This window comes from Chanodichthys erythropterus, chromosome 20 (genome assembly GCF_024489055.1).
Source record: "Chanodichthys erythropterus isolate Z2021 chromosome 20, ASM2448905v1, whole genome shotgun sequence".
NCBI lineage: Eukaryota > Metazoa > Chordata > Actinopteri > Cypriniformes > Xenocyprididae > Chanodichthys > Chanodichthys erythropterus.
Window position 1 is genome coordinate 26,936,636 of NC_090240.1, and position 14,648 is coordinate 26,951,283.

Consider the following 14,648-nt stretch of genomic DNA (forward strand, 5'->3'; position numbering starts at 1 on the left):
ATACAGATCACTTTCATGTTTTTTTGAACAACCTGCAAAAATCGCTCGATGCCATTGCTGCTTTTGCAAACCACGGATCAATGCTACAAACCAATAAAAACTAACCTTGCGTCTCAATCAGCTCCCTAGTTCTCTAGGTCGTGCAGACAGCAACATAAGGCGGCTCGTGACAGTGTCGGTCCAGATCCGGTCCGCTTGTAATCCACATGTACCAGATGTGGGCCGGATCTGGACCGACACTGTCACGATCACTAGTGAGAGTGCCCTAGTCAGCCACTAGAGGGCACTCCATCCTGGACTCTTGTTTTCACCCCTTGGACTACAATTCCCATACTCACCCCTGGACTCATTATCCCATTCATTGCACTCAGCTGTTTTGTGTTTCTTCATTAGTGTCTGCCTATTTAGTCTCTGTTGTTTCTGCCTTTGTTTGTGTTTTGTTGTATTGTTATGTGCACTGTTTGTTTCTCTGGCTTTTGTTTTTATGGACTGTGGATTATCTGGATTTTGACCCCTTGCCTGCATTTGGATTTACGCTTCTGGATTCCCCAATAAATACTTATGCTGCACTTGGATCTACCATCTTGTTCTTGTGTGTGCCCGTGACAGAACAAAACACCATTTAACAGATCCAGCGGCATGAGTTTTCGGATTATTCCCCCAGCCTCCATTGGGGAGCGGATGGCTTTATTTCGGGCGGTGGTGGCTCTGCGTCAGGAGGGGAGCGAGGTAGGGAGTTTTGCCCAGTTCTTTTGGACTATGGCGAGAGGGCTGCGGTACAATGATGAGGCGCTTAAAGGGGTGTTTAATGGATGCCTTGACGACCCTCTGCCTCAGTGGGAGTTGGAGGGGCTCCAGATCCTGGATTTTTGGCGCTTTGTCCATTATCTCTCCCACAGAAGCCGTTGGGCAACCCACGCTCAGCCAGAGCCCGCTCCCGCCTGTGAGTCCACTCCAGAGTCTTCAGAGGAGGTGGGCACTGAGCCTCAGCTTCACTCCGGTAAAGGGAGGAGGAGGAGGAGAAGGAAGAAGGCTTCTTCCATCCTTCAAGGCCCGGAGGCAGCTCCAGCCAGTGAGTCAGCTTCAGTCCGTGAGTCCGCTCCAGAGGCCTCAGAGGAGGTGGGCACTGAGTCTCCACTTCTCACATCTAAAAGGAGGAAGAGGAGGAGGAAGGCTTCCATCCCTCAAGACCCGGAGGCCTCCCCAGAGCCCGCTCCAGCCAGTGAGTCCACTCCAGAGCCCGCTCCAGCCAGTGAGTCCACTCCAGAGCCCGCTCCAGCCAGTGAGTCCACTCCAGAGCCCGCTCCAGCCAGTGAGTCCACTCCAGAGCCCGCTCCAGCCAGTGAGTCCACTCCAGAGCCCGCTCCAGCCAGTGAGTCCACTCCAGAGCCCGCTCCAGCCAGTGAGTCCACTCCAGAGCCCGCTCCAGCCAGTGAGTCCACTCCAGAGCCCGCTCCAGCCAGTGAGTCCACTCCAGAGCCCGCTCCAGCCAGTGAGTCCACTCCAGAGCCCGCTCCAGCCAGTGAGTCCACTCCAGAGCCCGCTCCAGCCAGTGAGTCCATTTTGGGTGAGCCACCGCCTCACCCACATAAGCGGAGGAGAAGGAGGAAAAGGGCTTCCTCCGTCCTACAAGGCCTGGAGACCACTCTAGAGATTGTTCGTTGGTTCTCCAAGCGCCTTGCCCTGCCGGCGCCACCGAAGCGCCTTGCCCTGCCGGCGCCACCGAAGCGCCTTGCCCTGCCGGCGCCACCGAAGCGCCTTGCCCTGCCGGCGCCACCGAAGCGCCTTGCCCTGCCGGCGCCAGAGCAGCCCCAGCCTGAGCCCGTTGCCGTCCCTGAGCAGCCCCAGCCTGAACACGTTGCCGTCCCTGAGCAGCCCCAGCCTGAACACGTTGCCGTCCCTGAGCGGTTCCAGTCTGAGCCCGCTGCCTTCCCTGAGTCCTCCGCTCTCCCTGATACGGCCACGGAGACCGTTACCGAGCTGCCCGCTCTCCCTGATACGGCCACAGAGCACCCTTGGTCAGGCCTGCCCCCGCCGTCCAAGCCTTCGGCCCTGCCGCCGCCGTCCAAGCCTTCGGCCCTGCCGCCGCCATCCAAGCCTTCTGCCCTGCCGCCGCCGCCCAGGCCGCCAGTCCTGCTGCCGTCGCCGCCGCCGCCCAGGTCGTCTGCCCTGCCACCGTCGTCCAGGCTTCCTGCCCTGCTGCCACTGCCCCGGCCGTTGGAACCGCTGGAACCCGCCTGGTCAGTTCCTCCAGTGCCGCCCTGGCAACCAGCCAGGACTCCAGACCCCAGGGAACCCGCCTGGTCAGTTCCTCCAGTGCCGCCCTGGCATTCAGCCAGGACCCCGACCCTCTTAGAGCCCCCGTGGTCCGTTCCACCGGCTCCCCCCTGGCCTTCGGTTGGGGGCTCTGGTCCTGGCCCACCATCCCTCCCCCTGATCCTCCTCCTGTCCACCTCCCTCCTGAGTTTTTGTGTTTTTCTTTTTTGTTTTCTGGTGGAGCGTCTGGTAGCCGCTCCTTTGAGGAGGGGTAATGTCACGATCACTAGTGAGAGTGCCCTAGTCAGCCACTAGAGGGCACTCCATCCTGGACTCTTGTTTTCACCCCTTGGACTACAATTCCCATACTCACCCCTGGACTCATTATCCCATTCATTGCACTCAGCTGTTTTGTGTTTCTTCATTAGTGTCTGCCTATTTAGTCTCTGTTGTTTCTGCCTTTGTTTGTGTTTTGTTGTATTGTTATGTGCACTGTTTGTTTCTCTGGCTTTTGTTTTTATGGACTGTGGATTATCTGGATTTTGACCCCTTGCCTGCATTTGGATTTACGCTTCTGGATTCCCCAATAAATACTTATGCTGCACTTGGATCTACCATCTTGTTTTTGTGTGTGCCCGTGACAGACACTATGTTGCTGTAGGGGATATCATGAAAGTGAATGTGGCTGATTCCCTGATCAGTGCCCTGACTACTGAACTAGGGAGCTGATTGAGACACAAGGTAAACCTTTCTGGAGTTTTTGCATCGCTCTGCAAAGTACGTAACCCTCATCGTTGATCTGATTGGCTGAAGGACTATCCAATTGCGTGAATAATGCTCGTTGATCACGCCTCTTGTGCAGTAGGAATTACATCGCAAACTCCCCAGACCAATGGTCAATTTTAAATTGAGCTTGGTCTGGTGATAGGCAGACTAAAGAATGTCAGTAACCAAACAGATCTTGTCCCCCATTTACTACCATAGTAGGACAAATAAGTACTATGGTAGTCAATAGGGGGCGAGATCTGCTTGGTTACAAACATTCTTCCAAATATCTTCCTTTTTGTACAGCAGAACAAAGAAATTCATACAGGTTTGGAACAACTTAAGGGTGAGTAAATGATGATAGAATTTTCATTTTTTTTGGGGTGAACTATCCCTTTAACTGGATGCATTTTATTCACCCACAGGGACCCTGCTTAGCATGTTTGTTTATTAAATATTTTGGGCAATTCGATGGTTCTTTCAGTTAGAATTAAGTGTGCTACCAGCTCAATCTGCAGATTTTCTCTCAAAATTACATACACACACACACACACACACACACACACACACACACACACACACACACACACACACACACACACACACACACACACACACACACACACACACACACACACACACACACGTTTGTTTTTGTGAATTGTGGGGACTTTCCATAGACTTCAATGCATTTTACACTGAACAAACTGTACATTCTATCCCCCTACCCTGCCCCTACCCCTAAACCTAACCCTCACAGGAAACTGTGCAAACTTTTACTTTTTCACAAAAACTCATTCTATATGATTTATAAACCCATTTACATTGTGGGGACCGCTGGCTGGTCCCCACGATGTAGGTGAACTCAGGTTTATATTACATCATGGGGACATTTGGTCCCCACAATGTAATATAAACAAAAGCACACACACACACACACACACACACACACACACACACACACACACACACACACACACACACACACACACACACACACACACACACACACACACACACACACACACACACAAAACCCTGAACAAAAAACAAACATTTTATTTATTGTATTATCACAACTGTTTCTGAGCCGGTCTAATGTAAAAACTGGTCTAAAACTAGATTAAAACCACAAGTAAACCGATTGAGAAACGTCTCCTCACACGTGACTGTTGATTTGTCAAGCGATGGCGCCAGAGAAGCGCACTAATTCTGCAAAAGCTGGTCTAAAACTAGATTAAAACCACAAGTAAACTGATTGAGAAACGTCTCCTCACACGTGACTGTTGATTTGTCAAGCGATGGCGCTAGAGAAGCGCGCTGATTCTGCCCTATGACGTAATTGATTCGATGTTCTGCTTTAGATTTACTCTCAGTAATATTTGTGCGTACTGCAAATAATTCATATAGCTAATATTCCAGTTTAAACTGAATGTCATTTTTAGTCCGTCGGTATTTATTATTAAAAATAAATCAGCAGGTGTTTTTTTTTAGCGTTTTGTGTCGTTGAAAACGTACGGCACTCTTTTTTTTCGTGAAGAACATACGCTTGCTGAAAACAGGATGAAAACAGAGGTGTCAGTCGCTGCTACATTCATCAGCGGTTTACTGAGCAGCAGCGTCTCTCTCACTGGAGACCAGCTGCAGCTCTTCACTCACTCACTCACTGATGCGCTTCTAGGTGAGAGAAGAGGGTGTGTGTGGGCTGACCTGCTTTACTTTACTGAGTAATCATACGCCTCCGATATCCTTTTTTTTTTTTGGATTATATATATATATATATGTCAAGATGTTAAATATATATATATATATATATATATATATATATATATATATATATATATATATATATATATATAAAAAATGTAATTAAAATTTTATTTTTTTAAACATAGATGCCATCAGTAACTTTCTTTTGAATAATCTATCATTATTTTTATGACAAATAATAATAAAATGCTTTAAAACATTTGTAAAGTTTCTGTATGCAGTTTGATATGTCTCTCTTTTAGAGCACTATCGGCACCATTGGTTTCCTCATGCTCCCTGCAGAGGCTCTGGCTACAGATGTTTACGGATCAACCGTAAAATGGACCCTCTCATAGGAAAAGCAGCCTCTGCTGTTGGACTTACACAAGAGCAGCTTTTCTCATCACTTCCAATAGAGCTGACCCTGTGGGTGGACCCTTCCGAGGTGTCCTATCGGATTGGTGAGGATGGATCCATCTGTTCTCTCTACAAGTCCTCAGTGATACGGCCTAAAAGTGCCTCCTCAGCAGATACATCAGCCCACAGGAAGGAGAAACTGAAAACCAGACGATTGAATTGATTAAAAGGGTTCAACATAATGGAAGGGTCTTTGTTTTGAGAGATTTTGAAACCCTCTCTCTGTGTAAAATCTGCACTTGTTTAAAACATTAAAGGAGTAACTGAATGTGCAACATAAATGGTGCATACATATGTCCACAAGCACAAAGATCATTTAATTTTGGTTTGTGGACAGTGTGTAATCTTTTAATCTGAAATTGTATGAAAACACTCACATTTGATTCTTGAAGAAATGAGTAATTTCAATTGACAAAATATTTTAAAAATGGAATATTAATGGAACGGCACAATTTGTGTAAAAATATATTAGATTTTTTAATTAGTAGGCCCCCAATTCCAAACCCATTCCATGAAGCTCCCCCCACACATATTTTGTTCGGATATTAATGCCAGTGGAAATTTGGAATCAGCGCATGGTGACTTTTACGTACCATGCGCCTCAGCACTCAGTGACCCCGCTCTGTGACTTTACGTGGTCTTTGCGTCATGGCTAAGTTGATGCTGTTCCTAAATGCTTCCACTTTCCAATAATAACACTTACAGTTGACCATGGAATATCTAGCAGGGATAAAATTTCACAAACTGACTTGCTGCAAAGGTGGCATCCTATCACAGTACCACAAGCAAATTCACTGATTCTCTTTAGAACGACCCATTTTTTTACAGGCTGCATGGCTAGGTGCTTGATTATAATAATTAAGAGGTGCGTCCCAATACTTTTGTCCATATATTGTACTTCTGACATATTTTTATTAACACTTATGTACATACTTATTCTATTTTATAAAATAAAAATATTATATATAAACTTAGATGAAAATGAGAAATGTTTACTTGGCAACTAACTGAAACCTAATTTAAAGGGTTAGTTCAACCAAAAATGAAATTTCTGTCATTAAAGCTGCAGTAAGTCCGTAAGTTTTGCCTCTTTGTCGCCATCTCTGTTTGAAACCTGCAATTGCAGTTATTTGCGGAATTATCATCTTCATGTGGGTTGTGCATCGGCACGACTCCTCAGGGCGGATGAATCTAATGTTTTGAGGTGCAGCTATGTGTGTGTCAACGCAGCAGTGTGGATCTTCACTGTACATTGTAAATGCTACGTCTTGTATGTATGTCCAAATTAAGACGTTTAACCGGAAAATGTCATTGTCAAGTAACATGTCATCCACTTTTGTTGTGCAAATTATTATTGTTATACTTTGTTCTCGAACTGTTAATGTTAAAAACTTAAACATTGCGTGACTGTGTGTATGTATATGTGTATTATCGTTATCCATAACTGTATGGATTAAGCGAAAACGTGTGCTACTGTTACCTTATTACCCAATGAACCATTGAAATGTCTTATCTGTCCAGCAGAAAAAAAAAGCCATCTCTGCGTCCGTTTTTTGGTCACGCCAACTTTCAAAAGCCCTGCCGACATCTCTTGTTTTCGCACAGACCCGGTTGCTTTCCCTTTTGTAGGCTTTCCGTAGTCCACACTCCGCAGTGTGGTAAGATTATTTTACTTAGTTTTTACCACAGTTGTCGATTTAAACTTTCTGAATTACAAGCCACCATCTCAAGTAGGCTATATACGATAATTAGAATATCGTGAAAAAGTTCATTTTTTTTATTGTAAATTATTTTAAAAATGAAACTTTCATATATTCTAGATTCCCTACATGTAAAGTAAAACATTTCAAAAGTTTTTTTTTTTTTTTTTTTTTTAATTTTGATGATTAGAGCGTACAGCTCATGAAAGTCCAAAATCCAGTATCTCAAAATATTAGAATATTTCCTAAGATCAATCAAAAAATGGATTTTCAAAACAGAAAAGTTCAAGTTCTTTAAAGTACGTTCATTTGTGCACTCAAGACTTGGTCGGCAGCACATATTACAGCAAATGACTTGCTCCTAGCACAAATTACAGCATCAGTGAAGAGTGGCATGGAAGTGATCAGCCTGTGGTACTGCTGAAGCACTATTGAGCCTTCAGATCATCTGTATATTGTTGGATCGACTGTTTCTCATCTTTCTCTTGAAAATATCCCATAGATTTAAGGGTCAGGCATGTTGGCTGGCCAATAAAACACAGCAATATCATGGTCAGCAAACCACTTGGAAGTGGTTTTTGCACTGTGGGCAGGTGCTAAAGTCCTGCTGGAAAAGGAAATCAGCATCTCCATAAAGCTTGTCAGCAGATGGAAGCATAAAGTGCTCCAAAATCTCCTGGAAGATGGCTGCATTGACTTTGCACTTGATAAAACACAATAGACCAACACCAGCAGATGTCATGGCCCCCCCAAATCATTGCTGACTTCAGAAACTTCACACTAGACTTCAAGCAGCTTGGATTCTGTGCCTCTCCAGTCTTCCTTCAGACTCTGCACTGCAAAAAATGCTGTTCTTACTTAGAATTTTTGTCTTGTTTTTAGTCAAAATATCTTAAAGTTCTTAAATCAAGAAGCATTTTCTTGACAAGTACAAATTATTTTCTTGTTTTCAGGAAAAATAAATCAAAATTGAGTACTTTTTTCCTTAAAACAAGCAAAATAATCTGCCAATGGGGTAAGCAAAATAATCTTAGTCCAAACTGAAAACAAGATTATATATCTTATTCTTGGTTTGAAATAAGATTATTTTGCTTACCCCATTGGCAGATTATTTTGCTTGTTTTAAGGAAAGACTTACTTAATTTTGACTTATTTTTCCTGAAAACAAGAAAATAATTTTTACTTGTCAAGAAAATGTGTCTTGATTTAAGAACTTTAAGATATTTTGACTAGAAACAAGACAAAAAATCTAAGTAAGAACAGCATTTTTTGCAGTGTGGGACCATGGTTTCAACATGAAATGCAAAATTTACTTTTATCTGAAAAGAGGACTTTCGACCACTGTTCTCTGTCCAGTTCTTTTTCTCCTTAGCCCAGGTAAGATGCTTCTGACATTGTTTCTGTTTCAGAAGTGGCTTGGTAGTCCTTTTTCTGAAGATGTCTGAATGTGGTGACTCTTGATGCGCTGACTCCGGCTTCATTTGACTCATTTTGAAGCTCTCCCAAGTGTTTGATTCGGCTTTACTTGACAGTATTCTCAAGCTTGTGGTCATCCCTGTTGCTTGTGCACCTTTGCCTACCCAATTTCTTCCTTCTAGTCAACTTTGCATTTAATATGCTTTGATACATCACTCTGTAAACAGCCACCACATTCAGTAATGACCATCTGTGACTTACTCTCTTTGTGGAGGGTGTCAATGATTTTCTCCTGGACCATTGCCATGTCTGCAGTCTTCCCCATTAGTGTGGTTTCAAAGAACAAGAGATACCCGGAATTTATACTGTAGGGATGGTCATTTAATGACACTCAAATGTAAATATTCTAATATTTTGAGATACTGGATTTTGGACTTTCATTGGCTGTACGCTCTAATCAACAAATAAAAAAAGAACAAAAATCTTTTGAAATGTTTTACTTTACATGTAGGGAATCTAGTATAAATTAAATTTTCATTTTTTAAATATTCTATATTCTAATTATATGACCAGCACCTGTACATTCCAGCTGCTGTGAGAAAAGGCTACAAATGATGCACCACCAGCAGCATCCACACATGCGATACTATCCAGAACTACTCCTTTCTGTTTTTTATTAAAAACAAACTAAAATAGACCTGGAGGCAACACCGTACCATAGAGGGATAAGGGTGAGTGACAGAATTTTAATTTTTGGGTGAACTAACCCTTTAATAATAACTAATATATTTTCCCTGATAGAAGCCCAAACGTTAAGTCTTCATTCACTCTCACATCTGTTGAGATGTTCACACTCTCTCCATTATGCATCAGTTGGTAGAGCTGCAGGCAAACCATGCAGAATAATATCCGGACTTTGCTGCAAAGATGCTTTTCCTTTAATAATAATTTTGGTGATCTTTTTGTTTATCTGTATATTAAACTGTCCAGTCTGTCTAGGCTTCATCATACGTCCCATCAGGTTAAGTAACGGCACCCAGAGGGAGGTTGAGGAAGTGTGTTTTAAAAGTCTTGGAATGCATTTGTTTGAACACCTGTTAATTCTGCTCCCAGGTTATCACATGCCTCCGATAAAAACAAGCAGTACTCCAAAAGTGCTCAAAACCCAGCGGATCGCTGTTAAAGCCATCAGATCTGTCTCGATTTTCAGAGATTTATAAAAGTGAAGTTATGTATATCATTCAGCATGGCAACTGAATGATGTTTGAAATCTATTTCACAGCACTTTGTCATGCATTTGCGGTTCAAAGACAATATTATTTATCTTGCCCAAATCAGGAATTCTTTTTTGGCTTAATCAAAAACAGGGGGACAGAAGTGTTTTTTTCCTCTTCTCTCAGTCCCATCCCCTGATATACCTACCAAAAACAGACAGCTGCATTTCTAACAATAAATGTCACATGAGTTGGACAACACACTCTTTTCATAATCTTAACTCACATGAGATTAATCGATTGCTTTTTTGAGTTTGCAAGTTTTAAAAGTTCACCATGTTCAAAAATGCTGTCCAAGATTCCTGAACTAATAATAATTTCCTGTTGAACTCCATCCTTTATTTCCATAGCCAGCACTGTTCATTCTCCCCTATATTTTCCCTTTATTTTTCCAAATCACAGTGTTCCCTGAAACTGTCTCATTATATCACTAAAGGGAGGAACAGGTCTTAAAGTTATTGTAAGATCATGTTTATTCACAAGAAGACAGCAAAATAAATCAGTTTCAAAGTGTTTTTATCCACTTTTCTCACTTTAAGCACAATTTCAAAACACAAGCACATGGACATAAAATGGATTATAGTAATCAATACATCTTCACTCCAGTTTATTTTGGCAGGAATGGGGGCGAGTGATTCGTTAAATAACCTTCCGACAGCACAGAGTGGGTTAAGGCCAGTTTCATGAATTGTTTTTTAATGGTTCACAGGCAGTCACTGCAGAGAAGCTCTTTAAAGGTCTCATTTTACTCAGAGGCTGTGACACACTGCGCTGCTCTTCACACAGGACAAGAACTGTTTCTCCTCACAACATGATGGATCTCAGGATTTTACTCTTTTTCATGATCGTGCCGTGGATATTTTGTGAAACGGCAAGAACCAATAAAGTGGTACCTAAACACAAAGGGGTTTTGAAAGTAGTAGATGATGAAGACTTTATCTCAGAGAGTAGAGTTGTCATGGAAGCCAAGAAACCAAAGGTACGACAATTTAATGCTGATAATGCATTTGTATACAGAAATTTGTAAAAAGAAATTGTGATATTAAAATAGAATTTTGCTTAACATATTGATGTTTTTGATGGCTAAAACAAATATATATAGAATGCCAGATATCATAAATCTGTCCCAAGAAAGGTATGCAATGGAAAACCTGTTAAATCCATAATGGGATTGTGTCCAATGGAAAACAGTGCAATCGGCAAGTTATCTGGGAACTCGTGAGCACAGTGAAAGGCAAAATAGCATGCGAACTGGTTGAACCCATTGATTTTGAGAGGAAACAAAATAATGCAATTTTCTTGTCATCTGCTTCACTATAGAAAAAGGTCATTCTTAACACAGACTATGATAGTCCAGCTGATACAGATGATGAAAGTCCAGAAGCAGACGATAAAGAGGAAAAGGGTATTTATTCTTTACTTTAATTTTGCATTAATTTAATTAAAAATAATTTTTGAGCCTCTTTGTTTTTATTTTCATTTTATTTTTCAGAACTTCCTACTTGCCTGATGTGTGTGTGTCTAATTGGATCGGTGTATTGCGAGGACGTTTCTCCAGACATGACAACAGTTCCACCACTGCCAAAGGAAACGGCTTACCTCTATGCGCGCTTCAACAAAATCACTAAAATAACAAACAAAGACTTTGCTGATGTTGGTATGAGATGCTAGAATGTTTTTTGGGTGTGTCCACCAATTACACAATGTGTAATGATTGGAACCGGATCAATGTAATTAGGGCAACTGAGTGAAATTTTCCTTGAGACTATTTTGAAAGGTTCCAACAGAACTGAGAAAGGTCCCTTAGAGCCACTAGTATAGAAGGGGAGACAAATCTAGAAGGTTTTGTGCATTTAAATAGATAGTTCACCCAAAAATGAAAATTCTGTCATCATCTACTCACCCTCATGTTGTTCCAAACCCCTGCGACTTTCTTTCTTTGGACATTTGGACCTCACTGACTTAAAAATAAAGGTTCATGAGTTCACACTTATATATGATCGGAAATATAGTATTGAATATGAGTATTTGGCATGCTGTCCGAGGAGAGGGAACCAAGCTCAGAATTTGGCCCGAACCCAGAGCACTCCCCAAATCCCTGGCTGGGATTGGAATAAGCGAGGGTGAGGAGTTGGGGTGGAGGAGGGATGCTGGAAAAAATATCATGTCGCAGAAGTAAGACGGCTCTCTCTATATAAGCCTCCTCTCGCACTGATTGGGCTGATTATCTGAACGTGCTCCTCCCAAAGTAAAACATAATTTCTTTATTGGCATCTATGGTTCAATACAGAACTTTTAACATCCATGGAACCATTTCATTGCATAAAAGGGTTCTTCAGATTATTAAAATGTTCATCACTCTAAGAAAGCGTCTTTTTAGATCTGTCAACGAAAGGTTCATTGGGGAACCTAAAATAGCATCGCTAGAAAAAGTCCTTTTTGGAACCTTTATTTTTAAGAATGCATGGACAAAAGCCACAGAAGTCATACAGTTTTGGAATGGCATGAGGGTAAGTAAATGATGACGATGATGATGAAGTTCATAAAAAGCTAAAAAATTCAGTTGTACCCCCATGGGCCATGGTATTGTCCAAATGTGTAAAAAAAAATGGTGCTATATAGTACTAAAAGTGGTTCTTTGGCTCGTAATCATAGGGGAATCACTTTAAGTGCTGTATAGCACCAAATCTTGGTGCTTCAGTGGTTCTTCAGCGGTTCTTTGGGATGACTGAGGTGCTATATAGCACTGCTACTGTATACAGAACCTGTTAAGCCCCTGTATGGTCCTTCAGAGGTTCTTCAGTGGTTCTTTGAGGTGGTTAAGGTGCTATATAGCACCACTGCTATATACAGAACCTGTTTAGACCCTTTAGTGATTCTTTGGGGTGATTAAGGTGCTATATAGCGCCACTGCTGTACAAAGAACCTTTTAAGCCCCTTTGAAGGTTCTTTATGAGCCAAAGAACCACCGTTGGTGCTGTTTAGCATCATGTTTGTTGAAGAAATAAAATGTGATATGGCACCTCTTATGGGTTCTACATGGCACCATTTGACAAAGATGCTGTAGAGCACCTTTAAAGATATGGTGCTACATGGCACCAAAAGTGGTTCCCCTATGATTACAAGCCAAGAACCACTTTTAGTGCTATATAGCACCTTTGTTTATATTATATTTCTTTACAGCCACGCTGAAAAGAATTGACCTGTCTGGCAACCTCATCTCTGAGATAGAAGATGGAGCATTTTCAAAACTCGATCAGCTTGAGGAACTAACACTCGCTGAGAACAAGCTGGTCAAACTGCCAATGCTACCAGCCAAACTTGTGTCTCTCAATGTCAATCACAATCTACTTAAAACAAAGGGAGTGAAAGCAAACATTTTCAAGGTAAAAGTGAACAAAAGAAAGAATCTTAAATGTTATTGATAGAATTTTTTGTCTTATTCATTGTGACTGGCTTCCATCGTTTGCATTAGAAACTCAGCAAGCTGTCATACCTGTACCTTGGAGACAACGGGTTGGAGGCCATCCCACCACTTCCGGAAAGTCTGCGTGTGGTTCATCTACATGTACGGCCATCTCTGTAGTCTCAATATATTTATACTGTAGTATTTAGTGTGTTCCTATATGTATGAACACTTTTAAAATGATTTTCAGAACAACAACATAACGTCACTGACGGATGACACATTCTGCAAAGGAAACAACACGCACTACATCAGGTACAACATGCAGGAAGTTCGGCTCGATGGAAACCCGATAACCCTGGCTCAACATCCCAACAGCTTCATCTGTTTGAGAGCTCTACCGATTGGACACTACAAGTAATTCGCTGAGAAGAAGAAAATGTTCCTTGAGCCATCGTCCAGCTGGCAACTGCTGTTATAATGTTAGACAGCGCATTCACAAAGATTTAACAGCGTAATAAAGAATATTGACTTTTAAGACTTTTCAGTGCATCACACATGTAGAAGTTTAAGATCTTTTAGATAATTGTTAAGACACATATACAGGCAATAACAAGTATTTACTTGACTTTCCTTCTGTGTAATCATTTTGTTATATTTTTGTTCAAGATTTTGTAGTAAAAGTAAAAGTTGCAAAATAAGAAGATGTGAGGCAATAAATGTCTATAAATCTAAACTTGGAAAATGATATTCCCTGGGATTTTTACTGACATCCATTGCTGGTAAATAAATTCATTTTGGACCAACAGAGTTTGCTGGATTTTATCTTCATAAATGTAACACAAAGTATACACTATAACTGATTTTTTTTTTTCTTTACAGCTAAGTAGAAAAAAAAAGATTCTGTAAGTCATAATAATGAGAATCTTTCATAATTATGGCTTAGTTTCTCATTATATTGATAACATTTCTCATAACTGACTTAACATTGCAAAGTAATAAGAAAGCCAATACAAGAAAGTTTGTCATTAAGTCATTATTATGAGTAAGTTTCTCTTTATTATGGGAATTCATTCGATTTTTGTCTACTTTTTTATGACATTAACTTAAGTTTTTAAGTTAAAGTTTTTCCTTATTATGAGATAAGCAAAAATTAAACAAGAAATTTTCTTATTATTATGAGATATTAAAGGTAGGGTAGGCAATTTATTTAATAAAAACTTTTTGTTATACTGGTTGAAACTCTCTCACAACCTGATAGCAATCAATAATTGAAGTGGTCTAAATATTAAAACAAGTACATATATCTTCTGTGGAAGTCTCAGGAGCAAAAAATGTTTATCCAATCATTGCATTCGGTCTGAGTGCAATGATACGATGTCCTACCTGCCTGTCAACTGCTGGGTCCCAATTCAGAGGCTGCATCTTTCAAAAGCTGCATTCGAAGGCCGATTGTGCCCCAGTGGCGTGACAAGGACTTAAAATGCAGCCTCCAAATGCATCCTTCGTGTCCCGTGAAATGAAGGATACAACAGATGGATCCTTTGTGGCCTTGCCTAACCCAGAATTCATTGCACGACAGGATTTTTTTTTTAATGAAATTGCCAAATTACACTTTTAAATGTAAGTATTGTGTTTCAGCTTATTCAAATATCTAATCATATA

At 41.3% G+C, this 14,648-nt stretch overlaps 1 protein-coding gene across 1 annotated transcript; it reads left to right on the forward strand.

The window, feature by feature from the left end:
* Window positions 1–10,295: 10,295 nt before the first annotated feature.
* On the forward strand, window positions 10,296–13,782 carry ognb (osteoglycin, paralog b). The gene is made up of 6 exons (XM_067371673.1): window positions 10,296–10,556; window positions 10,898–10,982; window positions 11,070–11,234; window positions 12,761–12,963; window positions 13,053–13,145; window positions 13,234–13,782. Exons 1-6 carry the CDS (start codon window positions 10,389–10,391, stop codon window positions 13,402–13,404), a joined length of 885 nt encoding a protein of 294 aa, XP_067227774.1. The 5' UTR covers window positions 10,296–10,388; the 3' UTR covers window positions 13,405–13,782.
* Window positions 13,783–14,648: the final 866 nt, after the last annotated feature.